Genomic DNA, 21,858 nt, shown 5'->3' with positions numbered 1-21,858 from the left:
TTATGTTACATGTTATGTTTTGTAGCTTTTCTTTCTTTCTTCTTTTTTTTTTTTTAGATGATGTTTCCTAATTACTTGTAGTGATTTTTAAGTAGTTGTGATAGTTTATTAATTTTGGTAGAATATAACTTTTAGTTACTAACAATTTCTATTTCCTTAGGTTACACTGCAGAATCGAGTGGCATTGCAAAAAGCCAAATTATCAGTCTATGTGCAGCCACCTTTGGTATTGTCACGTGACCAATTCACTTTTGAATTTACCGGTGAGTGCTTGGTTTTGGCTTAAAGTCTATCATAGTTTGAGGTTGTCTTTTTTTTTTAAATTAAATTTTTTTTTATTAGTGTGTTCATTTCATGGATATATTTCTTGTCTGAATCGTGAGACTGGTATCTTCCTGAAATTAATGCTTGTGTTGTTTGGCTTATGGTGTTTTCCCTCTAAGCATCAAGCATGGACATTGAATGAATGGTTGTTGAGTCTGAAGTAATTACAGATTTCCAAGGGCTTTCCTTAACTAGGTGGACCTGTAATTGTACTTAAACACTGTAATTTGGAAGGCTTTCTTTATTAGTGTTTCTCTAGTGAGCTATTTATTGAATCAGGAATGTTTGAAGAAAGAATATTGACTTTGGAGTCTGGCCGGAATTTGAATCCTGGCCCTGACTCTCACTCTATGTGTAACCTTGGGCAAACTACCTTAGTAATTACTTGGAGCCTCCGTTTTTTTTTAAATCTCCAGAAAGGGATAATGATGTCTTTCTTGTAGGGCTGTCTTGAGGATTTAATGAAAAAAATGAATCTATGTAAGGTATCTACAATAATGCCTAAAGTAGGGGCCACTCTTATTCGGCATAGAATCTCTTATCCGCTCCCACTCACATCTGAGTTGTCACTGATTCTGTTAAAGTGATTTCTGAATTATCTTTCTTTGTTTACTGCCACAGTTTAGCTGGGGAGCCTATGTCTTATTCACGAAGTCAAGGACATCTCGCTCTTTTTTGCCTTTTATAACCAACTCTTACCTGAATGTCTGTTAGATAGTGGGAACTCAGTAAATTATTCATTGAATGAGTGAAGGAATGGTTGAATGGCCGAAGTAGCCTTGGATGTGATACCTAACAATTGGTTTCTCATTTTATTTTCTAATTTTTATTTTTTTTAAAGTATTTTTATTGATTTCAGAGAAGAAGGGAGAAGTAGAAACATCAATGATGAGAAAGAATCATTGAATCATTGGTTGGCTGCCTCTTGCATGCCCCCCACTGGGGTTTGAGCCCACAGCCTGGGCATGTGCCCTGACCAGGAATCGAACCTGTGACCTTCTGGTTCATATGTCGATGCTCAACCACTGAGCTACACCGGCTGGGCTATTTTCTAAATTTTTACAATACTTTCAATTTATCTTTTTAAAACACATTCTGAACAATTGATTTTTCCAGTTACAAACCTGTTAGGGCTTTCTAGCGCAGGTTGGAGATCAAATGCGTGATGACAGAAGGCTATGTGCCATCTGCTGTCTCTATAGTTGTAGTTCCATCACGTCCAGTCCCCTCCTTGGATTTCCCCTGCAGTCTTGTCCTGACCATGATAAAGTGCTGTTCCCCACTCCCACAGTCTCCTGCCCTTTTGTGTGCCCTTGTCCCTGTCCATGCTGCCTGCTCACTGAGCAAAGTTAGAAGCAGTAGTGTAGAGTGTTCGGCACCCTTCTCTGAAGTCAGTTCCCAGCTGTGTCTTAGCTATATGACCTTGGGCAGGCCTCTTACACTCTCTAGCCAGTTTCTTCCTGCACACTCTCCCTCCACCCCCCCTCAACAACAATAACAAAAAAGAAAGGAATGGGGACAATAATACCACCCACCTTTATAGGGTCATTGTGAGGATTAAGTGAATTAACCCATGTGAAGTGCTTAGGACAGTAGCTGGCATACAATATAGGCCTAATTTGAGCGGCTGTTAATAATCACTGTCCATAATTATGTAACTTCCATTACTTTCATATTGCTTATAGCACCAGAGATGACTAGAACAGTGGCCTTCTCTGTTTTTCTGAAAGGAAGTTATGCACCACCTGAATTGGAAGGAAATGCTGTTGTTTCTTATGCCAGACCAACAGGTAAACAAGATTAATCACTCCTTTGCACTTGTAGTTATGAGTGAAATGTTTAAGTGGTAAGATGGGGAAACACGTTGTAAAATATTATTAAATGAAAAAATATTCTTTTCTAGTGTTACATAAAATTGTATGTCCAAGTTACGTTAATGTATTATGAATAACTAGTGGTAAGTCTATTTAGTGGATTTCTATACCTAATGTTTGATTCTATTTTTTCAGTTAATACTAAGTATGATATACTTTTACTCTCACTAGAAGAATGGTATATAGTCATACTTTATCTATTTGAACTAAAGAGAAAAACCTAGTCTGACTAAATGAAAGACTATTATGGGTTAGTCTAACATTAGATTAGTATTCAGAGTTTTAGATATTGTTTTAGTGACTTATTACCCTTTAGTCAGTTTAAGAGCAGACCTAGTATAATTTGATCTGTATTTAAGAACAACAACCTCTTTTTAGATTAAAAAGTTTATCTTTAATGAAATGATGGTTGCCAAAGGTCGGGGGAGGTGTGTAAAAGGGGAAGATGTTAGTCAAAGGATTCATACTTCTAGAATGAGTAAGTTCCGGGAGGGGGGGTCGTCTAAATGTATAGTGTGATGACTATAATGTACAGTACTGTAGGATATGCTTGAAAGTTGCTAAGAGAGTAGATCTCAAATGTTATCACCACAAAAAATGATAATTATATGACGAGAAGGAGATATTAACCCTTTGCACTCGCTTGCTTTTTTGTCGATTCCTTTATTCTACTCGGGATTTAATTTTTTAAATACCCCAGATTTTACAAAGCACGGCAGTAGAATAAAAAACTGGAGTTTCTTTTCACACAAACTTATTTATTTGGATTTTTTTATATTTCAAATTATTGATACATTCAAAGAGTAATTTTAATCTCTATAATTTTTCATGGTGTGATATTTTTTGAAACATTCACCCACATGAAGACCTGGTTTACATTCACATGTTTCGCAAATATAAATCATCTCTCTTCTTCCTCCTTTGATTTTTCTGTTAGAACAAACAACACAATCTTTGTGCTTTTTGTTAGGGAGAGGTGTGATTATATGGAGCTTTCCATCTAAACGTTGCTCTAAGTTAGTGGATAATAATCTACCCCTGGAAGTTAGTGTACCATCTCTGAATTCTCCAACAAGATCATGTACTAGTTTCCTAATAAATTTCACATGCGTTATCGGTTTTTCATTTTTTCTTTTTTGGCATCAGTTGAGACGGCATTTACATTTTACTTGTCCTTTCATGCTAATGAAAACAAGAAAAGATACTGGAAAAATAGACAAAAATCCCCCTTCCCCCCGCGGTGAAACTACGTGTCGAGTGTGGCTCGACATACGAGCTGCTACCGATGCTAACTGTGTCGAGTCACACTTGACATCCGAGTGCAAAAGGTTAACTAATTTTATAGTGGTAATCTTTTTGCAATATATAAGTGTATCAACTCATCACATTGTGTAGCTTAAACTTACATATGTCAATAATATCTCAATAAAGCTGGAAAAAAAGGGGAAAAGGTTATCTTTAGTCCAGTTGAAATTTAATTATTATGTTTTAATTTAATTGAGTCAATCAATTTTATATATTTTTCTTGTATAGTTAATTTCTCATAGTAACAGTTTGACATTTGATTGGTAGAAGAGAATTCGTCATTGCTTTTTGTCATTTAGCCAAAAATAAGGTTAAATGTAGTGTAACTGATAATAAGGTATTTCAGCAATGTTACATTTTAAAAATATTTCTATGCAGTTTTCTTGTTTTTTTCCTTTCTACTGATGCCCACTTTGCTTATTTTAGCAATGTTTTTAATAATTATTGTAGTTTTTATTTTGCCTAAGGGAATTTTCAGGCTTATGTATTGACAATTTTATGCTCTGAGTTGATTTTATAACTTTAGTACATTTTCAAAGTGGACAAAATATATTATAAAATGTATTATAAAGTTGTAAAATAAGTCTGTGAGCTTATTGTTGCATGTACCATTTTTAGCTATTATGCTTTTCTATAGACAGAATTTAAAAAGCAGTAAATTATTGCTAAACAAAAGAGCATAGCATTAATTGGTTGAAAGTATATTAGAAATTAAAGTAAAAAAAGTCGATAGAAGTAAAAGAATGGCAAGACAAGCTCCCACTTACCCAAAGACATTACAGCATAGTGGTATCTACTGCTGAAATGATAATATAAGCAAGACTAACTGGAAATATTATGATTATGTATTTGGTCTTTCATGCAACTGTTTTCCCAACAATGCATTTAATGCTCTTGATGCCATTTATATACTTGGTTTGGTTTGTGATTTGGCTATATCGTATATCTTTATCTCTTTTTGCTACTTTTGCACTGGAATAGCACACCCCCATGGACTTCTGAGAATGGATGTGCAGATATATTGTTAGATTTCATTTATTCATGTTTTACTCATCAATTGTGGATTAACCTTAACTCATTTTTATTGGAGAGCAATTTAAATCATCAGTGAGAATCTTAAAAAATTAATTTATATTTTTAAGCAGATATGTATTAAATTTGTGTTGTAATTTTACCATAAGTAATTTGTTGCATTCTTTCTCCCCTAACCCTTTCTGCATTGCCTCTGATGGGTAGATCGAAGTCCTGAAGGTAGGTAAGAAAAATGATTTAGAACTAAATGAATTTCTGAACTGAAATGTGGTCAGTGAATTGAGTTGGTATTATAACATGAATTAACTGTTTTTATAAACTGCTATTGTTTTAAATTTGGGGGGGTGACATTGGTTAATATAATCATACAGGCTTCAGGTGTGGGTGTCTATGTTATAGGACCTGCATTTTGCACTGTGTGCCCACCTCCCAAACTCAGATCTTCTCCTGTCACCATATATGAAGACCCCACTCATCCCCGACCCTCTTCCCTCTGACAACCACCACACTGCTGTTTGTGTCCACGAGTTTTAGTCTTAAATCCCACGTATGAGTGAAATCATATGGTTCTTAGTCTTTTCTGACTGACTTATTTCACTTAGCATAATATTCTCAAGGTCCATTGGTGTTGTGGCAAATGGCAGTATTTCATTCTATGGACTGCTATTTTAACTATAGAAACCTCTTTAAGGATGATTCATTTCCTTGATCTGACTATGGAGAGTATACTACATGTTTCCTCCCATAGAGACTTGTCATTCAGCAGAGTCATGAGAAAGAATGAAGGTCCATGACTCTTAAAAAAAAAATCACGTCATTGACAAATGATTTCTTCAAATGACTGGTGATTTACCTGTATGCTCTGTTATCGTATTTTACTAAAAGGAAGAAATAGTAAGGGACACAAGGTGTTTGCCACGGAGTTCTAAATTGTCTGTTTTCTCTGTGCCCCAACAAACCCACCTCTGTCTCTGGTCAGCATGCCAGGGTGCTCTTCTGTGGGCCTGTTCGTTGTCTTGTTTAGAATTTATGGGGGAATGCCATTCCGGGTCTGACCCCTTGAACTTGTCCGGGTCAGTGTGAATTGTTAACCCATTTTGTATTCCTCCAAACCTTTGTTTATGAGTGAGTCTACTGTAAAACTGACCATAATGTGAATTTCATTAAGTTTGTTCCTTTGAGTCCTCTAGTGGATTTTGAGCTCTTTGAGAGATAGGTTCGAGCACTTATCTTTGAATTATACAATATTAGGATAAATGACAGGCACTCTAAAAGAATCTTCTGCCCTAGCTGATTTGGCTCAGTGGATAGTGTGTCAGCCTGTGGACTGAAGGGTACTGGGTTCGATTCCAGTCAAGGGCACATGCCTGGGTTGTGGGCAGCCGATCAATGATTCTCTCTCATCATTGATGTTTCTCTCTCTCTCTCACCCTCTCCCTCTCTGAAATAAGTAAATAAATATATATTAAAAAATAATTAAAAATATATATAAAAAGAAAGAATCTTCTACTTTGATTATTTTCCTCCTAGACACAGACTTTTTTTGGTGGTTTATCTTCATATTAGCTATTTTAAGGTAAATGTTAGATAACAATGTTAATTCATTAATAATAAATATATAAATACTTTAAGATAATGGCAATATTTACTCAAAGTTTTGGTGATGCCAACAACCTTAGTTGCATAGTATTTGGAAGGTGAAAATGCACTTACATGAGAAATATTTTAACAGAAGTATGTGATTAGCTTAATAACATAAAGTAAACTAGTCAAATTAGAATTTGGGTTATTAAAAAACTATTATTAATAAATAATATTTATATTTTACTTTGCAAGATTGCACATAGCTGATAAAATTTGCACTAACTTTTGTAAAATGCCATATTCATACTATTATTGAAATGATTTGTTTTAGGTTAAAAATATCAGTTAAGGTTATCATTGAAAGTAATTTATTCCCTCTTACTGTAAATTCAGTCCCAACCATTAGAGGGAAAAATCACAATATATGGAAATTTGAGTATTTCAGTACAAAGCTAAAGCTGGTTGTAAATAATCTCATGATATATTTTAAAATTATAATTAAGCTTTGGGGAGTCGCGTTGAAACACCCAGTTTCAGCTAGCAGGCAAGAAAATAAAGGTTGCCACTGAGCTTTCACTTTGCACACAAGGCTTCATATTTCAAAGACGGTCCGTTTCATTGGCCTGATCTGTTCAGGCCGCAGTGCAGATAAGCAGTCTTGCTTTTACTCATGGAGAAGAGGGAAGCAAACGAGGTTTTATGTTGTCCCATAAGAGTTAGTCCCCATTATTTCTGCATTAAAGTTACATGACATGGGAGGTGTAACAGGACTGCAGATGGAGCACAGTACGTAGCCAGACATAACAGGAAGGGATCAAGGAAGTTCTGGCTACCAGACACCGCTACTGCTCGGGGCGCCTTGTTTTCAGTATGAAATGATTCTAGCAGGCCCCTGGAAAGAGTGCTCCAGGCGTTATGTGGAAGTGTAATGCATATACGTAGTTATTCTACTTTGAAATATATGCCCGCCCCCCCATTTTAAAGTGCATTTTGGCTTCCCTCTTGACAGTGATACTGGGCTCTTGGGTGTGCCAGGTGTAGTTAGAATTCTCTTCCTGGAAAAATACTTCCATCAGGAGTGGTTTTGATGTGACTTCTCTTTCTCAGTGTTAAATAATGTTGTGATTAATCGTACCAAGTAGTTGCAACTGCCCGTTTCCTCTAGCAGGCTTGCGAGGGAAGTGTTTGAAGGGGAGGCGATTATACTTGGTCAAGACGGCAGCACAAAGTCAGTCTGATGAATGAGTAGGCCAATATTTGAATATTATAAATGACCACATTTTTCTTTTCTCTCAGCTTAAAATTGAGTTGAATAATCCTGTTTGCCAACAACATAGAGAAAATATCGCTGATGGTAGGCAAAGTTAGGCCAATTAGGCTCTTTCAACTGAGCTGAAAGCTAGTTGAAAGTCTTTGAATACATGTAATTCTTTCCTTCCTTATTATAGATGCACACATGTGCACACTCACACATATCTCCACTTGTCTCTGGCTTCAGGTTCTTATGTACACTGGTAGCCTGAAGAATAATTGTAGCCAAATTTACATTTCAAGATTCTCAAGAAAATGTAAATCTCAATGGAAATGTGTGTCTGATAAACCCCGCAACTAAATACTAGAGATTGTATTTTGAAATGCTTGGTTTTTAATTTGATGAGAAATAATGTAAAGTACTGGCATTGTGATTTTTTAAAAAAAGATATGGTTTCTTTAAACTTGTTTCTGAAGGATTTAATATTTTCTTTCTAAAATATATTTTATTGATTTTTTTTTTACAGAGAGGAAGGGAGAGGGATAGTTAGAAACATCGATGAGAGAGAAACATCGATCAGCTGCCTCCTGCACACTCTCTACTGGGTATGTGCCCGCAACCAAGGTACTTGCCCTTGACCGGAATGGAACCTGGGACCCTTGAGTCTGCAGGCCGACACTCTATCCACTGAGCCCAACTGGTTAGGGCTAATATTTTCTTTTTAAATATTTCTTTATTGATTTCAGAGAGGAAGGGAGAGGTAGAGAGAGATAGAAACATCAATGATGCGAGAGGATCATTGATCGGCTGCCCTCTGCACTCGCCACACTGGGGATCGAACCCGCAACCCAGGCATGTGCCCTGACAGGGAATGGAACCGTCACTACTGAGCCATGCCAGCCGGGCAGATTTTATATCTCTTCCCCGCCCCCTCCCCCCACATGGTAAAACTTTTCAAGGTGCCATCATTTTATAATCAAATTTTTAAGTATCATTTTCCAAAATAACGTTTTCCAAATGTGCTATGAAACAGGTTTACAGTTCCTAGAGAAAAAGGGAATTCTGGAGGGTTCTACAAATCTTAGCAATTGTAGACTGTTGCCCAAATGTGTGATACTGTGTAAGTACCCTGCCTAGATAGCGTGGGAATCCTAATCGGGAGTGTTCAAGGCTAAGTTACTATAGGCAGGTGCAAGAAGCAAGGACACAGCTACCTTACTGTACGTGTGCTGCACAAGCGTGCCCTTCTATAACCCAAAATAGCGAGGTCACTATTTGGCAAGAAGCCTCTTTTGCCTAAGTTAGTATTAAAGTATGTTACTGAGCAGCAGGCACGGGGGCTGGGAGGCAGCTGCTTAGTGAGGCTGTAGCTCTAAAGATGGCTCCTGTGTAGCTCCTACTGCTACTTTGTAGGAAAGATGTATTGTTACCTAGCCGGTGTATGGCGACTGAATGGGACTTTACTTTGAAGAACTGCTTTGTCTAAAAGCTCCTGTCAGAGCTTGGGCTACAATAAAGACTCTCTTATATACCCACAACTTCTCATGGCTTCTCTGTCGAATACCTGGCGTCCAAGGAGGTCCAGTCCCTGGCAGAGGGGCTTGGACCCAACACACTGTCATTAACTGACTTCACTGGACTGTGAATTGAGTTATATTGTATTTCCCTTGTTAGGTTTATTCGTGATTTGTTCCAGTTTCTGAAAACATATATACACCACCAGTTTCTTTAGCTCTAGGTTCTTAGAGATTTAGTACCAATATTCAGATATAGGCTCATTAGCATAAGGCTAGTGTTGTTGATCATGATTACATTTTTTACCACAAATTCAATCAGTACCCGGTCCAGTGAAACAGAGCCACTGGTTTTAGCAGTATAGTTTTAGAAGCACATTTACAGCCAGATTTTGTTTAAACAATTAGCTCAGACTTTGGTTCCAAGTACATAGAAGATTGCTTATTTTTGTGCATAAAGAGTTGAGTGGGGGGATGGGGGAGGCTAATGGGGGGATGAGGACATGTATGTAATAACTTAATCAATAAAGAAATAAAAAAAAGAGTTATCAGAAGGTGAAGCATTTCCCCCTACTATTCATTAAAAATGAAGGAAATGAAGATAGGTTTCAGGTTTTGAGGCTTTAATTTATCTATCGTAGAGGAAATATATTAGTAGGTACAGTTCCATAATTTGGAGATATATGGAATATATGAAATTGGAAAAATTCATAAGCAGTAGCTTAGATCATGCTACCATAATATTTTGAGTCAAAACATTTTACCATTGCCCTGGCTGGTGTGCTAAGTGGTTAGAGTCTTGGCCTGCACATCAAGGGATGGGGGTTCAATTCCCAGTCAAGGGCATGTACCTGGTTTGCAGGTTTGATCCCAGGCCCCAGCTGTAGTGCATGCGGGAGGCAACCAATCCATGTGTCTCTTTCACATCGATGTTTCTCTCTCTCTCTCTCTCTCTCTCTCTCTCTCTCTCTCTCTCTCTCTCTCTCTCTCCCTCTTCTCCCTCTCTCTCTCTCCCTCTCCCTTTCTCTCTCCTCTCTCTCTCTCCCTCTCCCTCTTTCTCTCTCCCTTTCTCCTTTTCTTTCTCCCCTCCCTCCCTTCTGCTCTTTCTAAAAAGCAATGAAAAAATGTCCTTGGGTGAGGTTTAAAAAAAAATTTTTTTTGCCATTGCAAAGTACAAATAAACATGCCTTTAAAATCTCACAGAATGTCAGGGTATAATACCCTGGGACCTTTCTGAAGAGCCACAGTTATACTTTGCATCTAGGATTCCAGAAGTGAATTAAACATCTGTTGGTTATGAGCAAAAAATGAGCTACGTAAAATTTGATGGATAATAGATTATGTTGGAGAATGACAAATACGCTCCCCATGCTCTGAAAAAGTCTGTAATTGACCTCATATATCAACGTGTTTCCATTGCTGCTGATCTCTCGCTATCCCACTGAACAAGTAATACTGAAAAGTATAGTCCCAGCTTGGATGTAGAGTAAGCCACTCAACTCCAACCGGCTTAAACAAAATATGTTGCTAATTTGGAATCATGTCCCCAAACTCCAACTGCTCTTGCTTTACTATTTCTAAGTTGCTCACTGACTCCACGGTAAGGCAATAAAGGGATGAATGTGTGGCCCCATCAAGGAGAGTACAGCAGGTCCTGAGATACAGGCTTCTGTATATTACCTTTTATCTTACCCCGTCAAAAACAGAACCCTAGACTAAAAGGAGAGAAAACTAAAGTTGTAGAATTGCTTTTCTGGATTTATAAGTAGAGAACCAACTTTGCTTTGGTTTCAGTATCGTTCTCTGTAAAAATATTGAAAGGAATTGATTTTAAAAAACTTTTAATCCTGACATAAAAGTCTTCATTGTTATGTATTGTTCAGTTACCTATTTAAATATGCCTGTATACATAGAGAACAAAATCTGACAATTGAGTGACTATGGAAGCCTTTAAAAATGTCACTCAACTGATATGTAAAGTTAAGTGGATTGAGAAAAATTGAATCATATGAAGGTAATATTCTTAATATTACTGTATAAAATGTCATGAACTTCAGTAGATCTTAAGTAGAACAAATTCTGCTTTCATGTTGTAATTTATTGCAAATTGTTAATTGTAATTTGATTTTCAGTAAGTAAAAAAAGCTAAAGGTTAAAAAATTTGTGTGTGGTGGTAGAGAAATTATGAAATATAGTCATATAAAGTCTTTCTGATGTAAATTTCATATTCATTGCTCTTCTTAGCTGAGAATCTTAAATTAGGGCTAGAACTTTGAAGGTCTTAGTTTAAAGATAGTTCAGTAATTGACTATAACTCTATATTCAGTGTTGAAGCATGATGATTTTAAAAATATGGTATTACTATTAAAGGCAGACCTCATGCCTGTGGTCTAAGATTTTATTTCTGCCTTTCACTTTTAAAAAATTCTGCAATACTAGTACTCTTTATCTTTTTAGTTTTTAAATTATGGTTGACATTCAATATTATATTAGTTTCAGGTGTACAGCATACTGATTAGACATTTATATAACTTACAGTGATCCTTGATATTGCCTTCTGCTTTTTGACAATAATATAAAAATGTGAATTATGATAATGTGCAGTTACTTCAGTTATGCTAGAGAAAATAGGCAGGCAGCAAACTTTTATACTAGGATACGTTGCTACTCAGACTACTAGTAGTACAGATATTTTGTGTATCAAATTATTTGACACATTCATGACTCTGCGTTTCTCTCTTTTTATTTCAGGCATTCCTCGGGTTACCCAATGTAAATTCAGACTTCCCCTGAAATTAATCTGTCTCCCAGGCCAACCTTCAAAAATTGCAAGCCACAAACTAACGATTGATACCAACAAACCTCCCGTCAGCCTTCTCAGTCTCTTTCCAGGTAGGCCTTCTGAAGTAACATGCCTGTAATATATCAGAAATGTTAAGAATTTAGAATGGAATCCTTCACCAGCAGGTAATGATGGGGTAATTATCAGATAATTGTTAAGTCAGAATATAAAAATGCCTCCAGGATTTTTCCCTGGCCTGTTCAAAGGCGAATAGCTTATATCAACAAGTAATGAGGTGTACCTTTTAAGTTTGATTAAAATTAGTATAATCATTATTTTGTTTCAGTATTCAGAGATGAGAACATCAAATGTTTCTCTTGAGACTGTGGAATTTTTTGGCTTGGAATGTAAATATTTATTATTCACTTTCATTGTAGGTTTCTGGATAGGTACCTTTTTAAAGCACAGTCTTATGCCCCTGAAAAGTAATCGCCTAAGTAGGTATCTCAGGCTCTTTGTGGTTCTGCTGCCGGCAGCAGCTGGAGGGGGGGAGTGTTCGTTCTCTGGCCCTAATTGCTTAGAAGGGGCTCCGTATATAAAGCTTCAGTGTCACAGTGAACATTTGGGGTAATCTGTGAAGGTGTGACTTTCTCCAGGTGTCAGTTTCTCTCTGAGTAACTTACAAAAGAGAGGCATTAATTGGAGGCAGCATCTGCAGTAACCACGTTTCTAATGTACCCATCTAGTCACTTTCCTGGTGATGGGGTGGAATTAAAAAAACAAATCTGGGAATTAAATCAACCCTTTCAAATCCCTCATTAAAAAATCGTCACCATTGACTCTGAGGTGCATCCTCACCCTTGCATTAGTGGGTAGGATTTAGAATACAAAGAGTATTTCCCACAAGCTTTAGCGATTTATGGTAAGTCAACTTTTGTGTTATTAACTACTTAAAGTGCTTACAGTTTATTTTTTATGAATTTGAAGTGTTTAAAAAGCATTGTTTATGTATAATGAAAAGCCTCCAAAATGGAATGCTTTTTATTACAATTGATCTATTCTTTAGTTTGACTTGAGTTTGGGTATATATATATATGTATATTGTTAGCAAATAGTTTTGTACCTTTTGGTTTTTCCCTTCCCTTTCCTTCCTTCTTAGTCATTTTCTTATAACAAATTTGGATTATAAAGAAGGCAGGAAGAGTTACTACCTTCATAACATCTTATATAAATGTATTAATTCCTTGGGTCTCCTATACTATCCTGGAAATTTAGTAGGAAATTATATGCTACACACCAAATCTATTGGTGCCTTAGAAAAGTGTTGAAGACCTTGGCTTCTGAGTGGTTGACATTTACTGTGGATGGATGAAACCCACAGAGACTGAATAAAAATGCAGGCTTTCAATCAGAGAGGTAATCTCTGTAAGCCTAGGAAAGTTTAGGTACGTTTTTCTCCTGATTTGGGGCTCAGTTGTTTTGATATTATTGGTATCTTAGGCTCATCAGCACATATTTGCTTCTTACTTACTTTAGAAATAGGACTCAATGACAGATTTAAAAAAAAAATTTCCTTCAAGATCCAATGTATGTGATATAGCTGGTTCCTTTTGGGAGATCCTGGATCTGTGTTCATATTGAACATGCTGGAATCCTATCATTGTTCAACATAAGCACGCTTGGGTACTTTTTCACTTTTCCATTTTTCACTCTTGGTATATAGAAGACTTTTATGTATTGATGTCAAGTCATGTTGGATCAAACTATCCTTGAGTTCCATATTTCAGTGATACTGTCTTTTTAAGCTTTGTTTCTCCTGGCGCTGTATTTTGGGTGGTTTCTGTTGCTGTACATTCGAGTCACTTTCTTCTGCAGAGTGTGATGTGTTCCCACTCAGCGTGTGTTTCACCTCAGACAGTGTAGCTGTCATCTCTCAAGAGTGATATGGGTCTTTTCTTCTTCTTAAAACCATCTTCCAAGTCTCTAATAGAATGTCCTGGAACATACACAACAACAACATAACTGTTTAAATGCCCTTGTCTGTGAGTCTGTCATCCATGTCGTTTCTGAGTTAGTTCTGATTGATTCGCTCCCTCTTATGGATTGTAATTTCTTCCTTCTTTGCATGTCCTGTAGTTTTTGTTTGAAGAACAGAACTTCTGAATTTTATCTAGTTGTGTGCTGAGTACTTTAGTTTTCCTCTTAAAACTTCTTGAGCTTTTTTTTTTCTGAGACACTGTTAAGTTACTTGAAAAAGTTTGATCCTTTCAAGTGGTGTTAGGCAGGATGGGAGCAACATTTTATTCGAGGGCAAACTTCACCTACTTCTGAGGGTGAACTCTTCCATGTGTTCTGCACGATGCCTAGGGAACTAGGCTGGTTCGTACCCTGGCCAGTGAGAACAGGGCTGGTTCCTGGCTCTGGGTGGGATCACAGGTTCCATGTTCCCTGCAATCTCTTTCGGTGGTCTTCCCTCAGCCTCACGCAGTTTCCTTACAGGTGTGGACTCATTGGTATTGGGGTATGTACTCCAGGGGCACTTTGCAGATCTCCGCAGGCCTCTCTCTGTCGCGCTCTCTTCTCTGACACCCTGCCTGTGAACTTGTGCAACTTTGATCTTTCCAGACTCCCAATTCTATCTCCCTTCTTGGGGAGAACCCTGGGTTGCACCTTGGTTCCCCAACCTGTCTTGCGGCCTACAGATCTTTCTCAAGGCAGTAAACTGGGGCAATCATAGGGCTCACTCTGTTTGTTTCTTGTTTGGAAGGGATCACTGTTCAATTCTTTATTTCCAATGTATTAACAAAAAGTATTTCAGCCTGGCAGGTGTGGTTCAGTGGTTGAGTGTTGACCTGTGAATCAGGAGATCATGGTTTCATTCCCGGTCAGGACACATGCTCAGGTTTCAGGCTCTATCCTCAGTGTGGGGTGTGTCGGAGGCAGCCGATCAATGATTCTCTCTCATCACTGATGTTTCTATCTCTCTCTCCCTCTCCCTTCCTCTCTGAAATCAATCAAAATATATATTTTAAAAAGTATTTCATATTTTCTGTCTCATTTTTTTAAGTTGTTTTAGATGGAAGGGTAACTGTGGCTCCAGTTTCTCCATCTTGGCCTGAAGTGAAAGTCTCCAACATTTAATTTTTGTTTGTTTTGAGTCAGGATTCAAATGTGGTTTACATTTTTCAATTTTTTAATATACATTTTTGGTATCTCTTTTTCTATAGGTTTTAACCCCTTCATCTCCCTTTTAATTATTTGTTGAAGAATACATATTATTTTTCCTATGTTTCTCACACTCTGAATTTCACCGATTACATCCCTGGGATGTTGTTTAATATTTATTTTCTCTGTCCACTTGGTTGACTGTAAATTGCAGTTGCAGCTAGAGCTAATAGTTAAGCTTAATTATTTTGGCCACATTGCTTAATGAACGGTGGTTTATGCTTTCAGCAGGGGGGACAAGATATCTGCTTGTCTCTTTTTGTTTGTTATGGTCTCAGTCATTGATATTAAATGCTGAGATCCATTCATTCATTGGAAGTTGAAAATAGTTATACTCTATTTCTTTCAAGCTTCCTTCATTTTTTGGCTGAAATAGTTCTATGTGGAGAACCTTTCCTTATGTACTATGGGTTATGTAGTGCATACGTAGGATTACCAGCATAAATGCATAGTTCCCTGTGTTTATTACTAATTTTTAAAATAAAGAGTTGCCTGGCTGGTGTGGCTCAGTGGTTGAGTATCGACCCATGAACCAGGAGGTCACGGTTCGATTCCAGGTCAGGGCACATGCCTGGGTTGTGGGATTGATCCCCAGTGTGGGGTGTGCAGGAGGCAGCCTGATCAATGATTCTCTCTCATCATTAATGTTTCTATCTATCTCTTCCTCTCCCTTCCTCTTTGAAATCAATTAAAAAAAAAAAGGGTTGATTCTCTAATCCTCCAAGACTGATCATTTGGCTTATTTTATTTTATTTTTTTAGTATCAACATAAACACAGGCCTTTAATTATATTTGATGTGTTTCACTCCATTGCAGCTATTATTTTTTGATAGTTAAATATTTTCACTTCTGGTCAGTGATAGTCTCTTTAAATTGGCTCTTACATCCTTTTCACACAACTCTGCCAGTTACTGGTCATTTCCTTGCTTCTGTTCCAGGTTCACCTGTGCATTTCCTACCTTAGACCTAGAATGAACCAGTAGGAGAAAGGAAATGAGATGATTTCAGAGAGTTCTTATGAGGCAGAAATTTTAGCAACTGGAAGCTAACATGAAAATCAGTTAATCTAATTCATGCGTGGGCTTTAAACATGACTAGTGACATAAAACATACTTGTCATCAGCTAAGTTTCCTGTTTCAAATACTGTCTTACCTCATGATTATGTAAGGTGATTTTCCCCTCCACCTTTTTTTTGCAGGCTTTGCCAATCAGTCCGAAGATGAACAGGTGAATGTAATGGGTTTTCGATTCTTAGGTGGTTCCCAAGTTACTCTTCTTGCTTCTAAAACCTCTCGTAAGTAAACCATAGAGTTATGGCTTTTGAAATTTTCTGTTAAGTGCACTACATCATCACCAAGGGTTTCCGCAAAGGGTGGTGTTCAGCTAAATATTGAAAACTGAGAGCCATAGTATTAAGTATATAGGACATAAAAGTTATAAAGCTAGGTCCTATTTTATTAGAGATTTATCTTTGTTTGGGGATGAGGATAGTTTGAGGGAGGAATTTAAAGGATTGAAAAATGTTTATGAGATAGGTATATTCTGAACTAGATTTTAGGGACTATTAGAAACTGGAATTAATTTTTATGTGTGTATATATTCTTTTTTTTAAAAAATCCTCATCTGAGGATATATTTTTATTTATTTATTTTTTAGAGGGAGAGGAGGAGGAAGAGAGAGAGAGAGAGAGAGAGAGAGAGAGACAGAGAGAGAGAGAGAGAGAGAGAGAGAGAGAGAGAGAGAGAGAGAAACATTGATTGGTTGTTTCCCATACATGCCACAAACAGGGGTGGAACCTACAACTTAGGCATGTGCCCTGATCGGGAATCAAACTGGGAACCTTTTGGTGCACAGGATGTCGCTCCCACCAACTGAGCCACCTGGCCAGGGTGACACCATTTTGTTTTGATTAGCTTTAATCTTCACTTGGGTGATGGAATAATTTTTGTACATTTCTTTTGTTAAACTATTCTCTTTAGTTAAACTAAAAAATTGTTGCCAACATGTCCTTGGGAAATTGTACAAATCTGTTTGACTTCAGTTTATGATGCTGTATGATGAGTCAGCAATTGAGATCATTTAAAAAAGGCAACAAGTTATTCCATGTGAAAAATGGGGATATTTATGTCCTAATGCATTATGTTTATTATTTTTTAGATAAAGTGACTTTTAGAGCATTGCTGTAGTGCATGATTACCATTCTGTAAATATCACCAAATATTCAGTTATATAGCTGATTTAGTCACATATATCTGACTGTGCCATAGTGCAGGCAGACAGGCTGAATCATGGGATAGGACAAGGCCTTTTAAATAAGGAACCAAATGAACTGTGTCAACTGGAACGTGAAGAGTAGCCATTACAATTCCCTGGTGGTTTTTTTTACTTCAGTGACACACAGAATTCTACCTAGGAAGTGCCCTTGGTGATGAAGGGAGATAGATATGAAGTAAGTACAGTTTTCTGGGGTTGAGGTAGATGTTGGTGCTCCCTACTGCTCTTACCAGAATATCCATCCCCAAGAAAGGAATGAGGTAATTTGTACCCAATGTGTGTCTGGCATTTTTCTTTTTTGTGATTCTGAATCCAGGATGTAATTTCTCTTCTAAATATCACAAAGACAACTCACTTTTTTAATAATGTCTCTAGCCCAGCTGGTGTGGCTCAGTGGTTGAGCTTCGACTTATGAACCAGAAGGTTATGGTTCGATTCCCAGTCAGGGCACATGCCCAGGTTGCAGGCTCAATCCCTAGTGGAGGGTGTGCAGGAGGCAACCGATCAATGATTGTCATCATTGATGTTTCTATCTATCTCTCTCTCCCTCTCCTTTCCTCTCTAAAATCAATAAAAAATATATATTTAAAAATTATGTTTCTATAGCTTATCTTTATAATTTATGAATAGCAAATTTCACAGAGCTTTAAAAATATTGATAAAACTCAATTTACTAGATATAATTCTATCTGAGCTCAAATCGGTGCAGTCTAAGCTACAGCTTAATCCAAGGATAAATGTAGAGGATCTAGTGTTGCAAGTGTTTAGAAAGAACTGGACAACCAAACTCAGTAGTAATTCAGAAGTGAGATGTAGTTGGAAGGAGTGTGGGTTTTATTTTGTTTTTAAATTTGCAATAGTAGAACATGTTTGAATAGTAATGGAAATGATCGAGTTAAGTGGGAGAGGCTGATGATCAGGAAAGAGAAAGGGATCACAAAGCAATGAAATCTTTGAGAAGGAGAGAGGCGATGGGATACAGGGCCTGGGTGGCAGGCTTTGGGGGTGTCCAGGGGGATTGAAGGACAAGCTTTTATAATTTTACTGTGACAGGAGTGATTGGATGTAAGTCACACCTTTCGGAGAGTGGCTTGTGAAGATGGAGAGAACAATGGAGACAAGGATTTCAAGGAAATGAGATGTCACAGTTGTGTATATTGAAAGAGCCTGTTTGATGTTAGCACAGTGAATCAGAAAAAGAAACACATGTAAACACAGTTTTTGAAATCTTGGAGCACTAAAGATTAGAAGCATATCCTCAAAGATTAAAAAAGAAAAAGCAAGCTACTCAAAGAACATGAATTAAGAAGATTGTCTTGGGTGTTAGAACACAATGGAAGAATTTTTTACAAGATTTAAGGGAAATGATTTTCAACTTAGATTTCTGTACCCAACTAAACTGGTCATTAACAGTGAATGCTGAGTAAATACATATTTTTAGTGTCACAAGCAGGGTTAAGCAATTGCAAGTAGCAAATTTATTTAGCCTCGTGTAGGCCTTTGGGAAAAGAAAAGATAAGTAATACAACGAAAGATTATCCTGAAAGATTTGAACATGCTAGAATAAGGGATTGAATTGAATAAGATCAAGTTTAAAAGTCCTTTGCTTGTCTCTTGATTATTTGGCTTCAGGTATAATGAAAACATTGTAGTCATGTATGTGAATAAGGGTTGGGCCTTGAGAAAAATTTTCTTTTTAATCTGCCAAAAGAAAGCATCTGTAATCTTTAAAAAAAAACAATTTATTTATTTATTGAAATTAAATTTATTGTGGTGACATTGATTAATACATTACAGGGGTAGGCAAAATTAAGTTTATGGAAGTATATAGAAAATAATACAATAATGAATAAATATTAATAAAATAATAAACTCACAACTGTAAACCCACTTTCGATAATACATCATCTGTATATTGCATTGTGGACCCACCACACAAAGTATAGTCTCTTTCTGTCACTATCCTTTTGTCCCCTTTCCCCTCATTACTCTCCCCTTACTCCCCTTTTCCTCTGGTAACCACCATCCTTTTTTGTCAATGCCTATGAGTTTGTTTGTTTTGTTTGTTTGTTGCTTTCTGTTTTATATTCCACAGCATATGTAATCTTGAAACATATTAACCAAAATATCTTCAGAGGAAAGCATGTGAGAGGCTTGCTCTTGCCTCTGTTCATTTTGCATTCAGCAGACATCCTATCTAATAAAAGAGTAATATGCAAACTGACTGTCACTCCAACACACAAGATGGCCGCCCCCATGTGGTCAAAGATGGCCGCACCCGTGTGGACACAAGTTGGCCACCACAAGATGGCCAGCAGGGGAGGGCAGTTGGGAGGGACCAGACCTGCAAGGGAGGGCAGTTGGGGAAGACCAGGCCTGCAGGGGAGGACAGTTCGGGGGGGGGGGGGGGACCCAGGCCTGCAGGAGAGGGCAATTGGGGGGAACCAGTCCTTCAGGGGAGAGCAGTTGGGGGTGACCGGGCCGGCAGGGGAGGGCAGTTGGGAGGGACAAGGCCTGCAGGAGAGGACAGTTAGGAGCGACCAGGCCGGCAGGGCAGGGCAGTTAGGCATCGATCAGGCTGGCAGGGGAGTGGTTAGGGGGTGATCAGGTTGGCAGGCAGAAGCATTTAGGGGCAATCAGGCAGGCAGGCAGGTGAGCGGTTGGGAGCTAGCAGTCCTGGATTGTGAGAGGGATGTCCCAGATTGGAGAGGGTGTAGGCTGAGCTGAGGGACACCCCCTCCCCCTGTGCATGAATTTCGTGCACCGGGCCTCTAGTGTTAGATATAAACACTGTGGTGGCTCTTGTGGCGTTCCTGGACATGGGAGAGACAGATAGAGAACCAATACTCGAGCTTGGTATGCTGATAGAAGCCCACTTTAGGTGCAATTGCAGCCGAAAGGAGTGAGGTTCCATGAGATTTTATTTGTAAAAGATCTTGAAGGACGAATAGGAGATTATTAGGTGGAGGGCACTCTACAAAGAGGAAAAGGTATCCTCAGATGCTGGATAGAGCATGGGGTTTTAGAAATCAGGGAATTTTCTTCTGTGCTGGGAATTTTCTATAGTAATGGCTTTGTGGTAGTTTTTCAATGAAGTAAAAAAATGTAGAGATAAGTGTAATGACCAAATCCAAAGTCACCGGAAACCCACCCCATGCCACTGTATGCACTTTAATGTATGCAGTGAGTCATCAATATATTACTGTTTTATATTTATCTTAGAACTTCTTAGCTATATTATCAAGGGACAATGGCCAAATTATATAAATCAAGCTTGGAAAAAGCCTTTTGAAAAGTAAATTTAGAGAAATCATCTACAGTTTCCACTAATATCGAAGAGGCTGTATATTTAGAATATTATACTAATATCTACTGAAATTGTTTATATTATTTTCTCAAACTTCTTGGCTCCAAAAGCCTTCATCTGCCTTTCCATCTCGCATTTAAAAATTTCCAAATAGTATAAATTATGCTGATGCTTTGTTTATGACATGAATACAAACATTATTTATATTGATGAACTTCAGATGTTCTGACATGAATAGACACTGACGTGATGCATTTTTGTGCCCTGCTTAGTTAAATCCATTATTTTCTCCATTTGTAGTAGAGTGGAATGGCAATTGACTGCACTCCAGTCATCTAAATTTATTCATTTGGAAGCTGGAATGGTTATTTCCACTGAGCTGCTATTACAAGATGCAAAGGAAAAAGGACTAAAATAAATAAATAAATAAATCGAATGTTAATTTTGGCAGCTATTTTAATTACTAGTATTGTAAGGGTGTATTTTAAAATACAACTTTCTTCCTTCATGTTATATTATAAATAGATTTTTATTTCTCCTTTCCATGAAATGCAGACTCTGGAAAGTTTCCAGGGCAATGTTAACTATTTTGAAACACAAAAACTGAGAAAATGCTTAATCATCAAAATAATGCCTTATAAACCTTTGACTCATTAATTCTTGTTGATTTTTGGTAATCTGAAAAAAAATCAACTAAAATAATTGTTTTTATATTTCTGAATCTCAAGTATAATTTCTTTATTGAAAAAAAACTAGTTTTCTCCCCCCCCTCATGTATTGATGAAAATAAGAATATAATTAAAGCCCAAAGTGTTACAGAAAATATTACATCTATTTAAATGTTTATTATTTTTACAATTCTATTATTGGTGACATTCATGCATTATACTTGGTCATAGTAGTGTGCTGTCTTAGTTCAGTTGGGCTGCTATAACAAAATGCCAGAGACTGGGTGGCTTTTGTACAATAGAAATTTGCTTCTCGCAGTTCTGGAGGCTGGGAAGTCCAAGATCAAGGCTCTGGTACAGCTGGTGCCAGGTGAGAGGCTGCTTCAGGTTCATAGGTGTCTGTCTTTGTGCTGTGTCCTCATCTAGCAAAGGGGCAAGAGAGTTCTCTGGGGTCTTTTTTTATAAGGGCACTCATCTCTTTCATGACCTAATCACCCCAAAGACCCTACCTCCAAATACCATCACATTGGGCATTAGGGTTTACCATATGCATTTTTGGGGGATATAAACATTCAGTCTATTTCAAGTAGCTGCGGGGTGTCTAGACATTTATTTATATTTGAATTTTTTATTGAGCTTTAGATTTTTTGCTTGTTTCACTCCACATTTTTTATATCAGATAGTTTTAACTTTTTGATATATATATATTTTAACCC

The 21,858-nt window shown here is 37.4% G+C and overlaps 1 protein-coding gene across 2 annotated transcripts in view; it reads left to right on the top strand.

Moving 5' to 3' along the window:
- BBS9 (Bardet-Biedl syndrome 9) overlaps positions 1-21,858 on the top strand; it is a 310,665-nt gene that overhangs the window by 129,794 nt on the left and 159,013 nt on the right. For both annotated transcript variants that reach the window (XM_054726330.1, XM_008147385.3), the window contains exons 13-17: positions 161-263; positions 2,010-2,114; positions 4,740-4,754; positions 11,637-11,777; positions 16,092-16,187. In XM_054726330.1, the coding sequence (XP_054582305.1) occupies positions 161-263; positions 2,010-2,114; positions 4,740-4,754; positions 11,637-11,777; positions 16,092-16,187 (460 nt within the window). The remainder of the gene's footprint in view (positions 1-160; positions 264-2,009; positions 2,115-4,739; positions 4,755-11,636; positions 11,778-16,091; positions 16,188-21,858) is intronic.

This window comes from Eptesicus fuscus, chromosome 14 (assembly GCF_027574615.1).
Source record: "Eptesicus fuscus isolate TK198812 chromosome 14, DD_ASM_mEF_20220401, whole genome shotgun sequence".
NCBI classification, from domain to species: domain Eukaryota; kingdom Metazoa; phylum Chordata; class Mammalia; order Chiroptera; family Vespertilionidae; genus Eptesicus; species Eptesicus fuscus.
The sequence above is the reverse complement of the archived record's forward strand: the minus strand, read 5'-3'. Positions and strand labels throughout refer to the sequence as shown.